An 11330-nucleotide genomic window follows, 5' to 3' on the forward strand; every position below is an offset into this window, starting at 1 on the left:
TAATCCGATGCTTGCAATGTTCCGTGTATGGCATGCATTGTGGAAGGAATGTAATACGGTTCAAAATGTAGTGATGAAAGTGCAATCGGTGTTTGTACTGAGCCTGTATGCAGCTGCTGTGAGGTTTGACCTTCCATGCAACTTGACCACGAAGCTGTAAGATAATGAACATTTTCCTATAAACATTTCTATTGATATTCTTGCAAAAAAATTGACATTCTTACTGATAATCTCGTTACCTGAATTAAATCCTAAATCAACATTAATCTAAATTAGTTACAACCTCTATGCAAAATTGAAGATTGGATTCTAATAAAGAAACTAGAAAAAACAACCAATTCACTTTAAATTCCTACTTATTTTATAAAAAAAATGAGGAAAAAAAGCTATATTTGGGTAATTAAGCAAGGTAATTAGGCTTGATTTCGCTGATATGAAGCTTCATATCAGAAAAATATCAAAGCTGTATAATGACTACCTTTACATTTTGTTTTACTTAAAGAATATATGCTAAAGTTAGTGAATAGAAAAATAAAAACACCGCTAGCTTAGAAGTCTTTCTTTTGTTTAATTTCTGATACTGGGGAAAAAAAATCAGTGGAAGAACTACCAGAATTTGCTGTGCTCGATGTAGCAGACGTCCAAACTGCTGATGTTGTCGCTTGTGATACACTGCTGCTCTCAGAACGGATACGATTCATTTTGCTAGTAATCATCGTTTTTAAACGTTCCTTTGTTAGCTGAGAAATGGTCTGTCCAGAACCAGAATAAGATCTAGAAAAGAGCTACTTTTGGAGTTTCAATTACTATTAAGTATTTGATTTGTGGACTTTCTATCATTTTTCTGCAAACTATATCTTTTACCAATTAGTTGGACCGTTGTAGCAAAACTGTTACCTTTTATTTCTCAACTCCGCACAATCTTTGGCAGAAGGAGACGCCTGTGTATCACAATCCTCTGAAATATCCACAGCATTTAAAGAACTTGCTTGTTCTGAAGCTTTGGTATCTTGCAAAGACTGCTGTTGTTGTTTCTGTTGCTGAGATGTTTGAAGAGCTTGAAAGTAAGTAAAATGTTGCATAGCAAGGTTTGTTTGTGCTTGTTGGTACTGTGATAAGAGTTCGACTTGCTTCTGTTGATAAATCTGCAAATAGTACACATTTTCGTAAATCTGCAAACATCATGGGAAATTGATAATTTTAACACTTCCGAATTTCAAGCTGAAATGGTATTATGAAAACAGACATATTAAAAATTTCTTACTTCTATCTAAGCAGACAGTACAACATGAAAAAAAAAGAAATTCGTCCTTTCTCTCATTCTGAATTGCAAATGTCATCTGTGAATGTCAGCTAAGTAGTAGCACTGGCAGTATTATAGATGCATAAGTTATTTTTCAAGAACATGAAAGAATCAGTAATCATTAAGTTTAATTTGCGGCTTTAATTCAAATTATCAGTATAGTGGAAATTTGCTTCCAACGTTAACAGCTGAAAGAGGCTCTAAAAGAAACGTCTAAATTTCAAGCAAAATGTCCAACTAACTAAGACTTATCCAATAACAGAATAGATACCCGTTGGAGGACGGCTAATCGTTCTTCGTCAACTATATCTGCCGTTATCCCTAGCGGTGCTGTTGAAGGACCTTCTACTGTAGCTGTCGTATAGGACTGTTGTTGATTTTCCATAATGATGACTGCAAATTTTCTATATGTTAATGATGCAAATATACAGTTCACTGCCCCAATTACTAAATCAAGTTTGCAGTTGTCAAACTAGTATAAGGTTAGTAACCGAACAGCTTAACTCGAAGATATATGGCTTCCAATTTTTTATTTCATACAGTAAAGCGATATAAAGATATCGCAAAGATATCGCTTTATATCGAGGTCTTTTTTTTTCAAATTTTTCGAATTTTTTTCTTTGAAAAAAAGCAAACTCTTCGAGGTTTTTTTTTCGGTACAAGAATTTCAGTGAATTCTAATCAGATATCAATCTTAAAATTTATTTACCTCTTCGAAATTATCGGTCCAGTTTGCATTAGTGACCGTTACATTCGAAAGCGAAAAGTAAGCAGCAAAGAAATTGAGAAATAATGCTGAAAAATGTGAATTCTGAATACAGTGAAAAAAATATTTCACTCTCTAAACCTTTTGATTAGAACTGTAAGTAGCAATTCTCTTTCCTTTCTCACGAGATAACAGAAGACAGTAGCGGATTACAAATGACACTGAGACTTGTACAGAAAATGGTATGAGTCTAACTAGCCTGATATATTTTGACAGAAGCTAAGTAATCAAGTATATTCAATAAATTAATAACAAAACCTACTTGATTAAGAGATAGTCTATCATTCAGCTAAACTCGAATAAGGGAAGGGAATGTTGTAGTTGAAATTTGAGGTTGTGACAAAATTAACATGAAATTAAAACGTAAGTAAGTTTGTTAAGCATGATATGATCACTGGTACAAATTTAGCTCAACCCCTGCAAATAAGTAATAGTTATTCCTGTCACAATCTTCTGATTATATTGACAAGATAAGCTAATAATAAACTGTCTAGTCATGCTGGATCTAGTCATGCTAAGCTACCAGGTAAGCGCAATTAAGCTAAGCTGTTAGGTGGATATAATCACAACAAGTTATCAAGTGGTTTTCGTCATGCTAAGCTGTCAAGTGGATATAATCACGAAATAAGATATTAATATCGTGGAAAGAAGAGGAAGAACATTAGGAAAATTAAAGAATAGTAATGGGAAGAGAGGACCTATTGCGCCACGTATAGGTTGACGGAAGAAGCCAATAACACAGGTGTAACACTGATGACAAAAACGAGACCGAAAGTAGATAGATGACAAATTTAGAAACGAAAAAAAATGAAGAATAAAACGATCGGCTTCAACGGCACTCTCTTTCACGCACACACACATACACACACACACGCAAGCGCACACGCACACGCACACATGAGACACATATATTTGAAAGACAGATAGACAGATAAATAAGAGGAGTATTAGCTGGAGATAGAGGAAGCAGTTGGAGTAGATGGAGAGAGGTAGAGGTATAGGGGGTGATAGGAGGTATGAAAGGAGGGGATAACCTCACAGTTGTCACACAACTGTTGACTGTTCCTTGCGTGAGTTGTGAGATGGAGCGTGAGATGAGATGAGGTTGACGTGCCTTCTTTCTCTTACTACGCCTGAACTCTCATCATATGTCGCATCACGTCACCATCAGCATGTCAGGACTGATTCATATGTTTCAGCTTACACCAATTACTATAATCCTCCCTCTACTATTATCTCTCTTGTCGGATTACCGAAGTTAAAATTACGTAAAGTAAAATTTATGTAATATCAACCAGACAGGATGATGAAATCATGCGAGTAAAATTAAGGCGATGAGGAGAATATAAGCTAACAACGGAGGGATATCACAAAAAGATTTCAAAAAGCTTCTTCTCTAACCTTAGATATATCAAAAGAAGAAATTCCACAGGTAAGTTTTTACAATAAAACACACATTAGACCGTTTCTCTACACTTATTCATCACCTCTTCAATTACCATTTACTCTATCCCTTCCTTTCTTCTTTCATAATTTGACATCTATTCTGCAACCAGCTCAATCCTTATATCTGTTATTACGAAACCTATTATGAAAGTGACAGTCAACTATTACCGAAGACGGTGACAAAAGATTTGTTAATTAAAGTTGGTCACATTGCTTACTTATTGTATAACTGATTCCTGTCGCTGCTTACCAATTTATCGCGTGCTTCATGTATTTCTTATTATTGTTAATTAGTAATACTGTGTGAGTATAATATTACAACACGAATAAACCTTTATAGTCGATGGACGGATCAATAAATTAAATTCCTCGACATCTCTTCTAATAATTTTATTTGAAAGATGCTATTGGCTAGCTGTAAATAATTTCAAATTCCTTTATTAGATTAAATCAGATCAGACCATTTGCAACACTTGCTTCTTTTTCTGTTTTTTCATAGCCACTAAAAGATGACAAAAGAAAATAGGAACAAATTAAATCTCATAAAATCTTCTAAAATTTAATACAAATTTCGAAAATTCAAATTTTGTCGGGGAAATTTTATCCAGTTAAGGTTCTTTTATTATTCTCGTTGATGTTGCGATCGAAGATTATTTAATTATCTTTTTCAACTGGGAGATCTTTTAAAGGAATTGTAATATCTCCATACATCATTTTGCTTATTTTGGAAGCAAGTAGTGCGGTTGCTTCAATCGAAATGAGGTTGTCATAAATGGATTTCAGTTTTGTTTCATTCTTTTTGCACTAAAATAGTCAGCTCATTGTATCGAGAAATATTTCATTTCTATGACAGATTTAAATTAAATTAAAGAAATTTAACTTCCGGAAATTGAATTTTAACACGTAAAAGAGGAAGTATTTGAGTTGATTTTTTTTCTTTTTTTTTTGGTGACACTATATGGATAGATGGATAGAATTTTAGTCAATAATTAAAATTCACGATCGTTGTTAGTTAGGACAAAAAAAAGCAGTAGAAGTGCAAAACAACATTTAGATACAAATTTATTGACCTGATATATGAGAGAAAAATCTATACTAGGAAAAAGATTCAGGAATAACTTTTTTTTAAAATTCAGGATTCATAAAAAATTAATTCTTGTTTGGCGAATTTTTTTTCTCTTCTTTTTCTTGTTTTCAAAGGATCTAATCAGAAATTTCGGATGATTTGTTGATAAATTAAATTCCGTGTGTTAAATTTCCTTTTGAATTTTTCTTTTTTTTTTTTGTCTCTCTCTATTTTTAGTTTTACCCATGTCAAAGGAGATCTTTTCATTCCTTAAATTGTAATGTATTGAATATCTTTGGTGATCAAAATTGCTGTATATTTTTTCTTTATCATTTAATCATTTCGTTAACAGTATTCACCTATAAAAAATAACAGTATTTAATTTGGATCAATGGAGAAATTTTAGTTTGAAATAATCAATACACATAGATTTCACTGCGTCTTTAACTTAAAAATAGGATAATTTAAAATAAAAAAGAACGCGAGAAGAGCTTTTTCAATGAACTGAAAATAAATAAAAAGACAAAGATTTTGCTTATACGATGTCTAACTACTTTATTCGCTTAATTTATTGAATAAAATAAAAAGTTTTAAGTAACTTTATCATGAAGATTTTAAATTAGTCACGAGATTATCCCGAAAAGTAGGATTTCCGATCGATAGTTTTCCTTTTTTTTTCTTTTTCTTGAAACAATATTTTTCATATATTCCGGAAATTCTCTTTAAAAAAGAAAATTTTCGGTTTACTTGTAAATTTCGAACAAATCGGAAGAAAAATATTAGCACAAACTTTTGTATGAACAAATAAAAGCGATAAAAAATGAAAAACGAGAACAAAAAAAAAAAGAAATCAGCTGAACGAATGAAAGATACAGTAGAAAGGGAAGTATAATGTAAAAATGAAGTATTATTTATGGAAAACGAAAAGTGTTCCTTTTTTTTTTTAAACATACTTTCTTTTTTTTTTTTTTGTAGAGAGAAAGGGTTTTATATAGCATTTTATGGACAGTGTTTCTATAGCATTGTTTTTATTGCTTATATTTCTTCCTGCTTGTTTAATTGGAATCATAGGGAAGAATTTTTTTTTTTTTTAGAAATACATTCTATTCTTGAAGGACATGAATTTTTATCTTATCGTTCATTTTTTCGTAACCAAAAATAGCAAGAAATTTGAACTTTTTTTCTTCCTTTTTTTTTTCCTGAAATGTCTTCTTTCTTTTTTTTTCTTGTTCTTTTTAGGGTAAATTCATTTGCTAAATTTATTTAAATTTTAATTTTATTTCGTTTTGTTTTTTTATTTTATTTCATTTCATTTTTACTTCATTTTACATTATCTCTTACTTTATTTTATTTTATCTTATTTTTACATGTAATAATAATTATCATTATTAATTGAATGGCGGATAATGTAAAACAAGAAATTCTTTACTCTTTAGATCACTTTTTCTCAATAGCATTTATTTATAAATGTTAAAATACCAATCCGAAAATTAAAAAAAAAAAAAAAAAACAAAAAATGCATTGGGCAATAATCATTGTTAAATTATAAAGTATTTATAGCAGTAGCAGCTCAAGACGCAATGAAAATACTGACAAGAAGATAAAATTGATAGCATCACATGAAAAGTATCGCGTTAAACTGCAACAATTTACAGCATGTTCGTTGAAAATTCGAAAGGTCAGTGTATTTTTGTTCATTTCCTAAGAACGAAACGAGCTACTTCTCTCTCCTTCTTTCTTCTTCCTCTCATTTTTCAAAATGTGAAGTACAACGGAAGAATTGTTTTGAAAAGCTAATAAGCATTACAAATGTTACCGAAATTTCTCTAACATTAAATACTTTTCGAAATTCTTTAAAAAAAAAATGTTGTTACATAATATTTTTTCACAATCCTTTTCAATGTTTTTTTTTTTCGAAATAAAAAGGAATTTCATAATTTTTAAAAATGTAATTCTGACTGACTGTTGCTGTATTCTAAGCCCTGTATACTTTTTTTCCACTAATATTTTAATTAATGGATGGAATAAAACAAATGCTTAAAAGATAACATAGTAATTTACCTCTGTAAAAGATGAATTATATGTTGATTCTGCTAATAGAAATACCAATTCTTGTAATCTTCTTGCAGATTTCCTTCTAATTTTCCTCATCCAAATTTCATCATTTATTTTATATGAGTAAGCATTTAACTTTATGCATATGTTTGTGTCACTTTCTCAATGAATTCATTTGTACAAATTGGTCAAGAATAATTTAAGCATTTAATGATGGTCAAATTGAAAATTTGGTGAAATTATTAGTAATGATATAAAAAAAATCAATAATTTCCTTTTTCTTCCTAAAATTATTTAAATATTCAAGTTTTCAAATTTAAATTCAAATTTTTGTCGAAAATTCAAGATGTGGAAAATGGGTCGCTTACCAAAATATATTAATTTATCAGCATATGATGGACATGCAGTGAAAACACTGGTAGGATATATTCAAAATGATGATCAGAGAAGTATCACATTATCATTTTATGCACTGGCCGATCTAATTGATTTATCTCGATCATTGCTAATGCTTGGCTTACTTGAACAACTCGAACACGTACTATTTTTCTAATATACCTTTTATTTTCCTAACAATTTAGGCTTGTTGTAACTTTTAAGACACAATTTAAAGTATTCTCTCATCAATTATATGAAAATACTATCATTGAATATTGCAAAAAAAAAAAAAACGAACACGGACAAACTATCTTAGAAGTTATAGACAAGTCGAAGAAACATTAAACTGTGCCTTAAATAACTAATTATTGCCGAAATCTGAAAAGCAGGTTTTTTCATTAATAAGATAGCGAGAGAGTAAAATTTATATTTGACAATTGATTTGGTGTCAAGCAATGAATTGCTGAGTAACCTATCAGCAAAATTTTTAAGAGATAACTTTTTTATCATGATAAGAGGTCGATAAAGATGATGAGTTTACCTAAAAAAAAAAAAAAAAAGCCTGCCATGTATATACAAATAACGCCTGCCGTATATATACAAATAATTATATATACAAATAACGTATTTATCAAAAATACAAATGACGCCTGCCGTATATATACAAATAATTATATAGACAAATAACGTATTTATCAAAAAATACAAATAACGCTTGCCGTATATATACAAATAATTATATAGACAAATAACGTATTTATCAAAAAATACAACTTAAATTGTTTTGTTAGGAAGTTTCGAATGTAATGAATGATTGAGCAATTCTGATTCTGTTTCTTCAATTTTTATATGAAAATTACAATGCTTTGTTAATGAGAAATAGAAAGAATTATGAATATTCTGTTTAATGTTGTTAAAAGGAATTCGAATTGAATTTTTAAGTAATTTGAAACGACCAAATCATTTAAAACTATTATCGAAGTTAAAATATTTAGCCCATTGGTCTAAAATTATTTTGTCATTTATCAAACTTCAGAGTATCGAATTTTCTTCTATTCTTTACGATTCTAAGTCATAATAATAAATAGATTAGCCTTATCCAATGGCAAAAATTTTTTTTTTTTAAAGATTCTTGTCGAAATTGCGTCACAGAAAACGGACTACCTTATTCAAGCTCTAATTATTGTGGGTAGTGAACGTTCAATCTTTGGTGGTATAACCGCTCGTCAAAAAATTGAAAGAATTGCAGCGACGAAATTCCAAGATATTGTGCAACATAAACTTTTTGGTCACATACCGCCAATCATTTTTGCAAATGTCATCTCCAGGTAATATCAATTTTGTAAAAAAACTTTTAGTTTGATAGAAATTTCTGAATTGAAGGCAGTAATTAAAAGCGTTGACAAATGACAAATAACTCATTTTATGCAATTAATGCTTACACGACATCCACAACCAAACTTTTTGATATTAATAGAATAGAATAGAAATGGTATCCGTTTTGTGATATTAGAAAAAATAAAAGTAAAAATGAATATCTTTCAAGATTATATTTGCATATTCTTTGATGGTATTGACATTATTGTGGAAGTTTAATTAAATTTCTTTTTTAATTAAAGATCTGAAATTGTAGATGCGACTTGAACGTTGAGAAAGAAATAAATGTAGTAGATGCTGCAATCGTATGGATTTGGCAACAGGAAAAATCTCTCATTAGCAGTGCTTTAGTTTTTTCTCGTATCCGTTCAGCATTTCTAAGTCATGGCGATCGTAATTCCATTCGAGAACGTCTCAGAACTTTACCAAATGGAGAAAAATTAAGAATTTCTTTTTCATTCAAGCTTTTTTTTTTTTTTGTTATTTAAATTCCAACAAAAATTGTTCAGAGTTCAATAAATTGTAGCATTATATGTTTTTATATATTCCTTTTTATGGTTGAACTTAAACGAATTTCTGAATAATTGCTACATTTTGTTATTTTTACGTAAACAAAAGTTAACAACAAGATCTAAATATTATTGAGACATTGACCTAACATTAAAGAATATCGTGCATTGGATAACAGTATCATCCGATGTTAGCTTTCCTGATACTATGACTTTTCATCGGATGACACTGTTACCTTTTCTGATACTATGACTTTTCGTCGGATGACACTGTTACCTTTTCTGACACTATGACTTTTCATCTGATAACACTGTTACCTTTTCTGATATTATGACTTTTTGTGTTAAAAGTTATTCAAAAAAAACGGTTTAAAATGTTAAAAATACTGAAATATCCCGCGATATTTAAGATGAATGAGTACTGAAAAATAGATAAAGCAGTTGGTAGTATATTTATATTTGACTTATTTCAGATAATTCCATTCATTATGACCATGTTGTCAAGCACATTTTGTCGTCGTTGCTGTGTTATCAAAGAGCATACTGATAAAGGATTGGTACGCTGCGGTATACCTGGTCCATCTGATGATATAACTGTCGATCTTCACAAACTACCTTTGTTAGTTAAATAATAGACATTTGATCTTATTAAATTAAATAAAATTCAAAATTGGGAAGGTAAATGTACTCTTTTTGCGTAATGTCACTAATTGATTTTCTTACAGAAATTCTGAAGAACTTTTTAAAAAAAGTTGTGAAGTCTAAAAATAACTCTATGCATATTTGTTTAAAATCATTCCTTGTTTTAAACAATGTCCAATTCCTAGTTCTATTGGACAGACCATCCTTAACAAATATTTTCCCTCAAAAATTTTCGGATTTTACTTTAAAATCTAAATTCGTGGTCATTTCAGATCAGGAAAACTCTCAATTAAGCAAAGTATGTTTCCCCAATTTTGCATATTACCCTTTTCGTAGTACATCGATTTGCATTGGCTTTCTAATGCATTCAACTTCTCCTATCTTATGTCATATGCCATGTTTGACGTTTGACATATGGCAAAAGGTCATACCAGTCACTATACCGGTCATCATGTTTGAGCTTGAGTTCGCAATAATATAATACTCACGGAAATAATTTCGATTACTTTTGAAAATATATCCTCGCATAATTGGCAATTTCATGTTTGTTTGCGTTCAAACTTCAAGCTTTATAAAATGCAAAAGAGTTGAGAACTTCAATGATGGACAAAAGGCAGTTGACCATTTATTTGTCATTAATTCCAACCATTCAAACATGACACATATTTCCGCTAATAAGTATTTGTTGAAAACAAATTAAGACAACATGAATGTACATATAAGGTAGCACATTTTAATTGATTCGTTGTGATTAAGTGATTTGCAACGTGAGAAACAGTATTTCATTGATAAATTAAAGCATTGAATTTTCTTCATAAGCTATTTCTGTAAGGAACTTGGCATGCGAAAGAAATTTGTCACACGTCACATTTATCACACGTCACATCACACATCACATTTATCACACGTCACATTTATCACACGTTACGTAAAAATAATTATTTTCTTCAAAAACAAATAATCATTTTAGTAAATTCAATACATATTAAAAATGATATTTTTAAAGTATTAACATAATTTCTATATTAATTAATTCCATCAAACAAATAAGTACTCTTCCGCGATTAACTGATTATTAATTGTTTGAGTACAAATTATGTGCACTTAACGTGCTCCCAAATTAATAGCTATTTACCAAAATTATGCAAATATCGAACTGGCCAACTTATCTGGTATTTGCATATTCTTTAGGCTATTATAAGTTTTTGAAGTTTAAAATAATACTGTAATACTGTTAGATCTTCATAAAAAGAATGTTTTAAAATTTGATAGGCGGAATAATTGGTAATGATTGAACTATCGGTACTTCTAGAAAAGACTAAGTAAACATTTATGCAATACCTACTTAATTTTAAAACATTTTTGACCAGTAAATTGAACATTTACAGTATCAAGATCGAATATACTTTACTTTTATTACAGTACTTTATCTTAATTTCATTTCAAATAATGACCTTTACAGGTGGGAAAGATAGCAGCAAACGGAAGAGAAGCAGCGAACAATCGGAAAAGAAGGCAAAAACTGAAAGCCGGAGTTACGAGAAAGAAGTTCGTGAAAAATTGAAAGCGAAATTGGTCGAAAATGATGTAGAATCATCAAAGTCCATTCGATCAACATTAGCATCGAAATCAACAAAATCCGATAAGTCCAAGGTACATTAGCTTGACTGATTTACCTGAATTGACCAGTTAAGAGCTACTAATCTTAAGTTGGAGTGTCCTTCGTTTTTCTGCTAAATCCTTTCTTAAGTACAATACATACTATTTTGATGTCCTTTTCAATGATTT

At 30.0% G+C, this 11330-nt stretch overlaps 3 protein-coding genes across 3 annotated transcripts in view; 2 read left to right on the forward strand and 1 right to left on the reverse strand.

Moving 5' to 3' along the window:
• Positions 1–1688, reverse strand: part of LOAG_16399 (histone deacetylase 4) — a gene marked incomplete at its 5' end in the record, with an annotated part of 7190 nt that extends 5502 nt beyond the window's left edge. The window contains 3 exons of the mRNA XM_020449051.1: positions 611–774; positions 898–1145; positions 1575–1688. Coding sequence (XP_020307507.1) covers positions 611–774; positions 898–1145; positions 1575–1688 — 526 coding nt within the window. The remainder of the gene's footprint in view (positions 1–610; positions 775–897; positions 1146–1574) is intronic.
• A 5303-nt stretch (positions 1689–6991) lies between these two features.
• LOAG_08983 (hypothetical protein) lies at positions 6992–8879 on the forward strand (the record flags this gene model as incomplete). Its single annotated transcript, XM_003144512.1, has 3 exons — positions 6992–7174; positions 8143–8342; positions 8648–8879. The coding sequence occupies 3 exons, from the start codon at positions 6992–6994 to the stop codon at positions 8877–8879; spliced, it is 615 nt and encodes a 204-aa protein (XP_003144560.1).
• A 2112-nt stretch (positions 8880–10991) lies between these two features.
• On the forward strand, positions 10992–11204 carry LOAG_08986 (hypothetical protein; the record flags this gene model as incomplete). Its single annotated transcript, XM_003144513.2, has 1 exon — positions 10992–11204. One exon carries the CDS (start codon positions 10992–10994, stop codon positions 11202–11204), a length of 213 nt encoding a protein of 70 aa, XP_003144561.2.
• Positions 11205–11330: the final 126 nt, after the last annotated feature.

The sequence above is a fragment of the Loa loa genome (assembly GCF_000183805.2).
Source record: "Loa loa unplaced genomic scaffold supercont3.2, whole genome shotgun sequence".
Lineage (NCBI taxonomy): Eukaryota > Metazoa > Nematoda > Chromadorea > Rhabditida > Onchocercidae > Loa > Loa loa.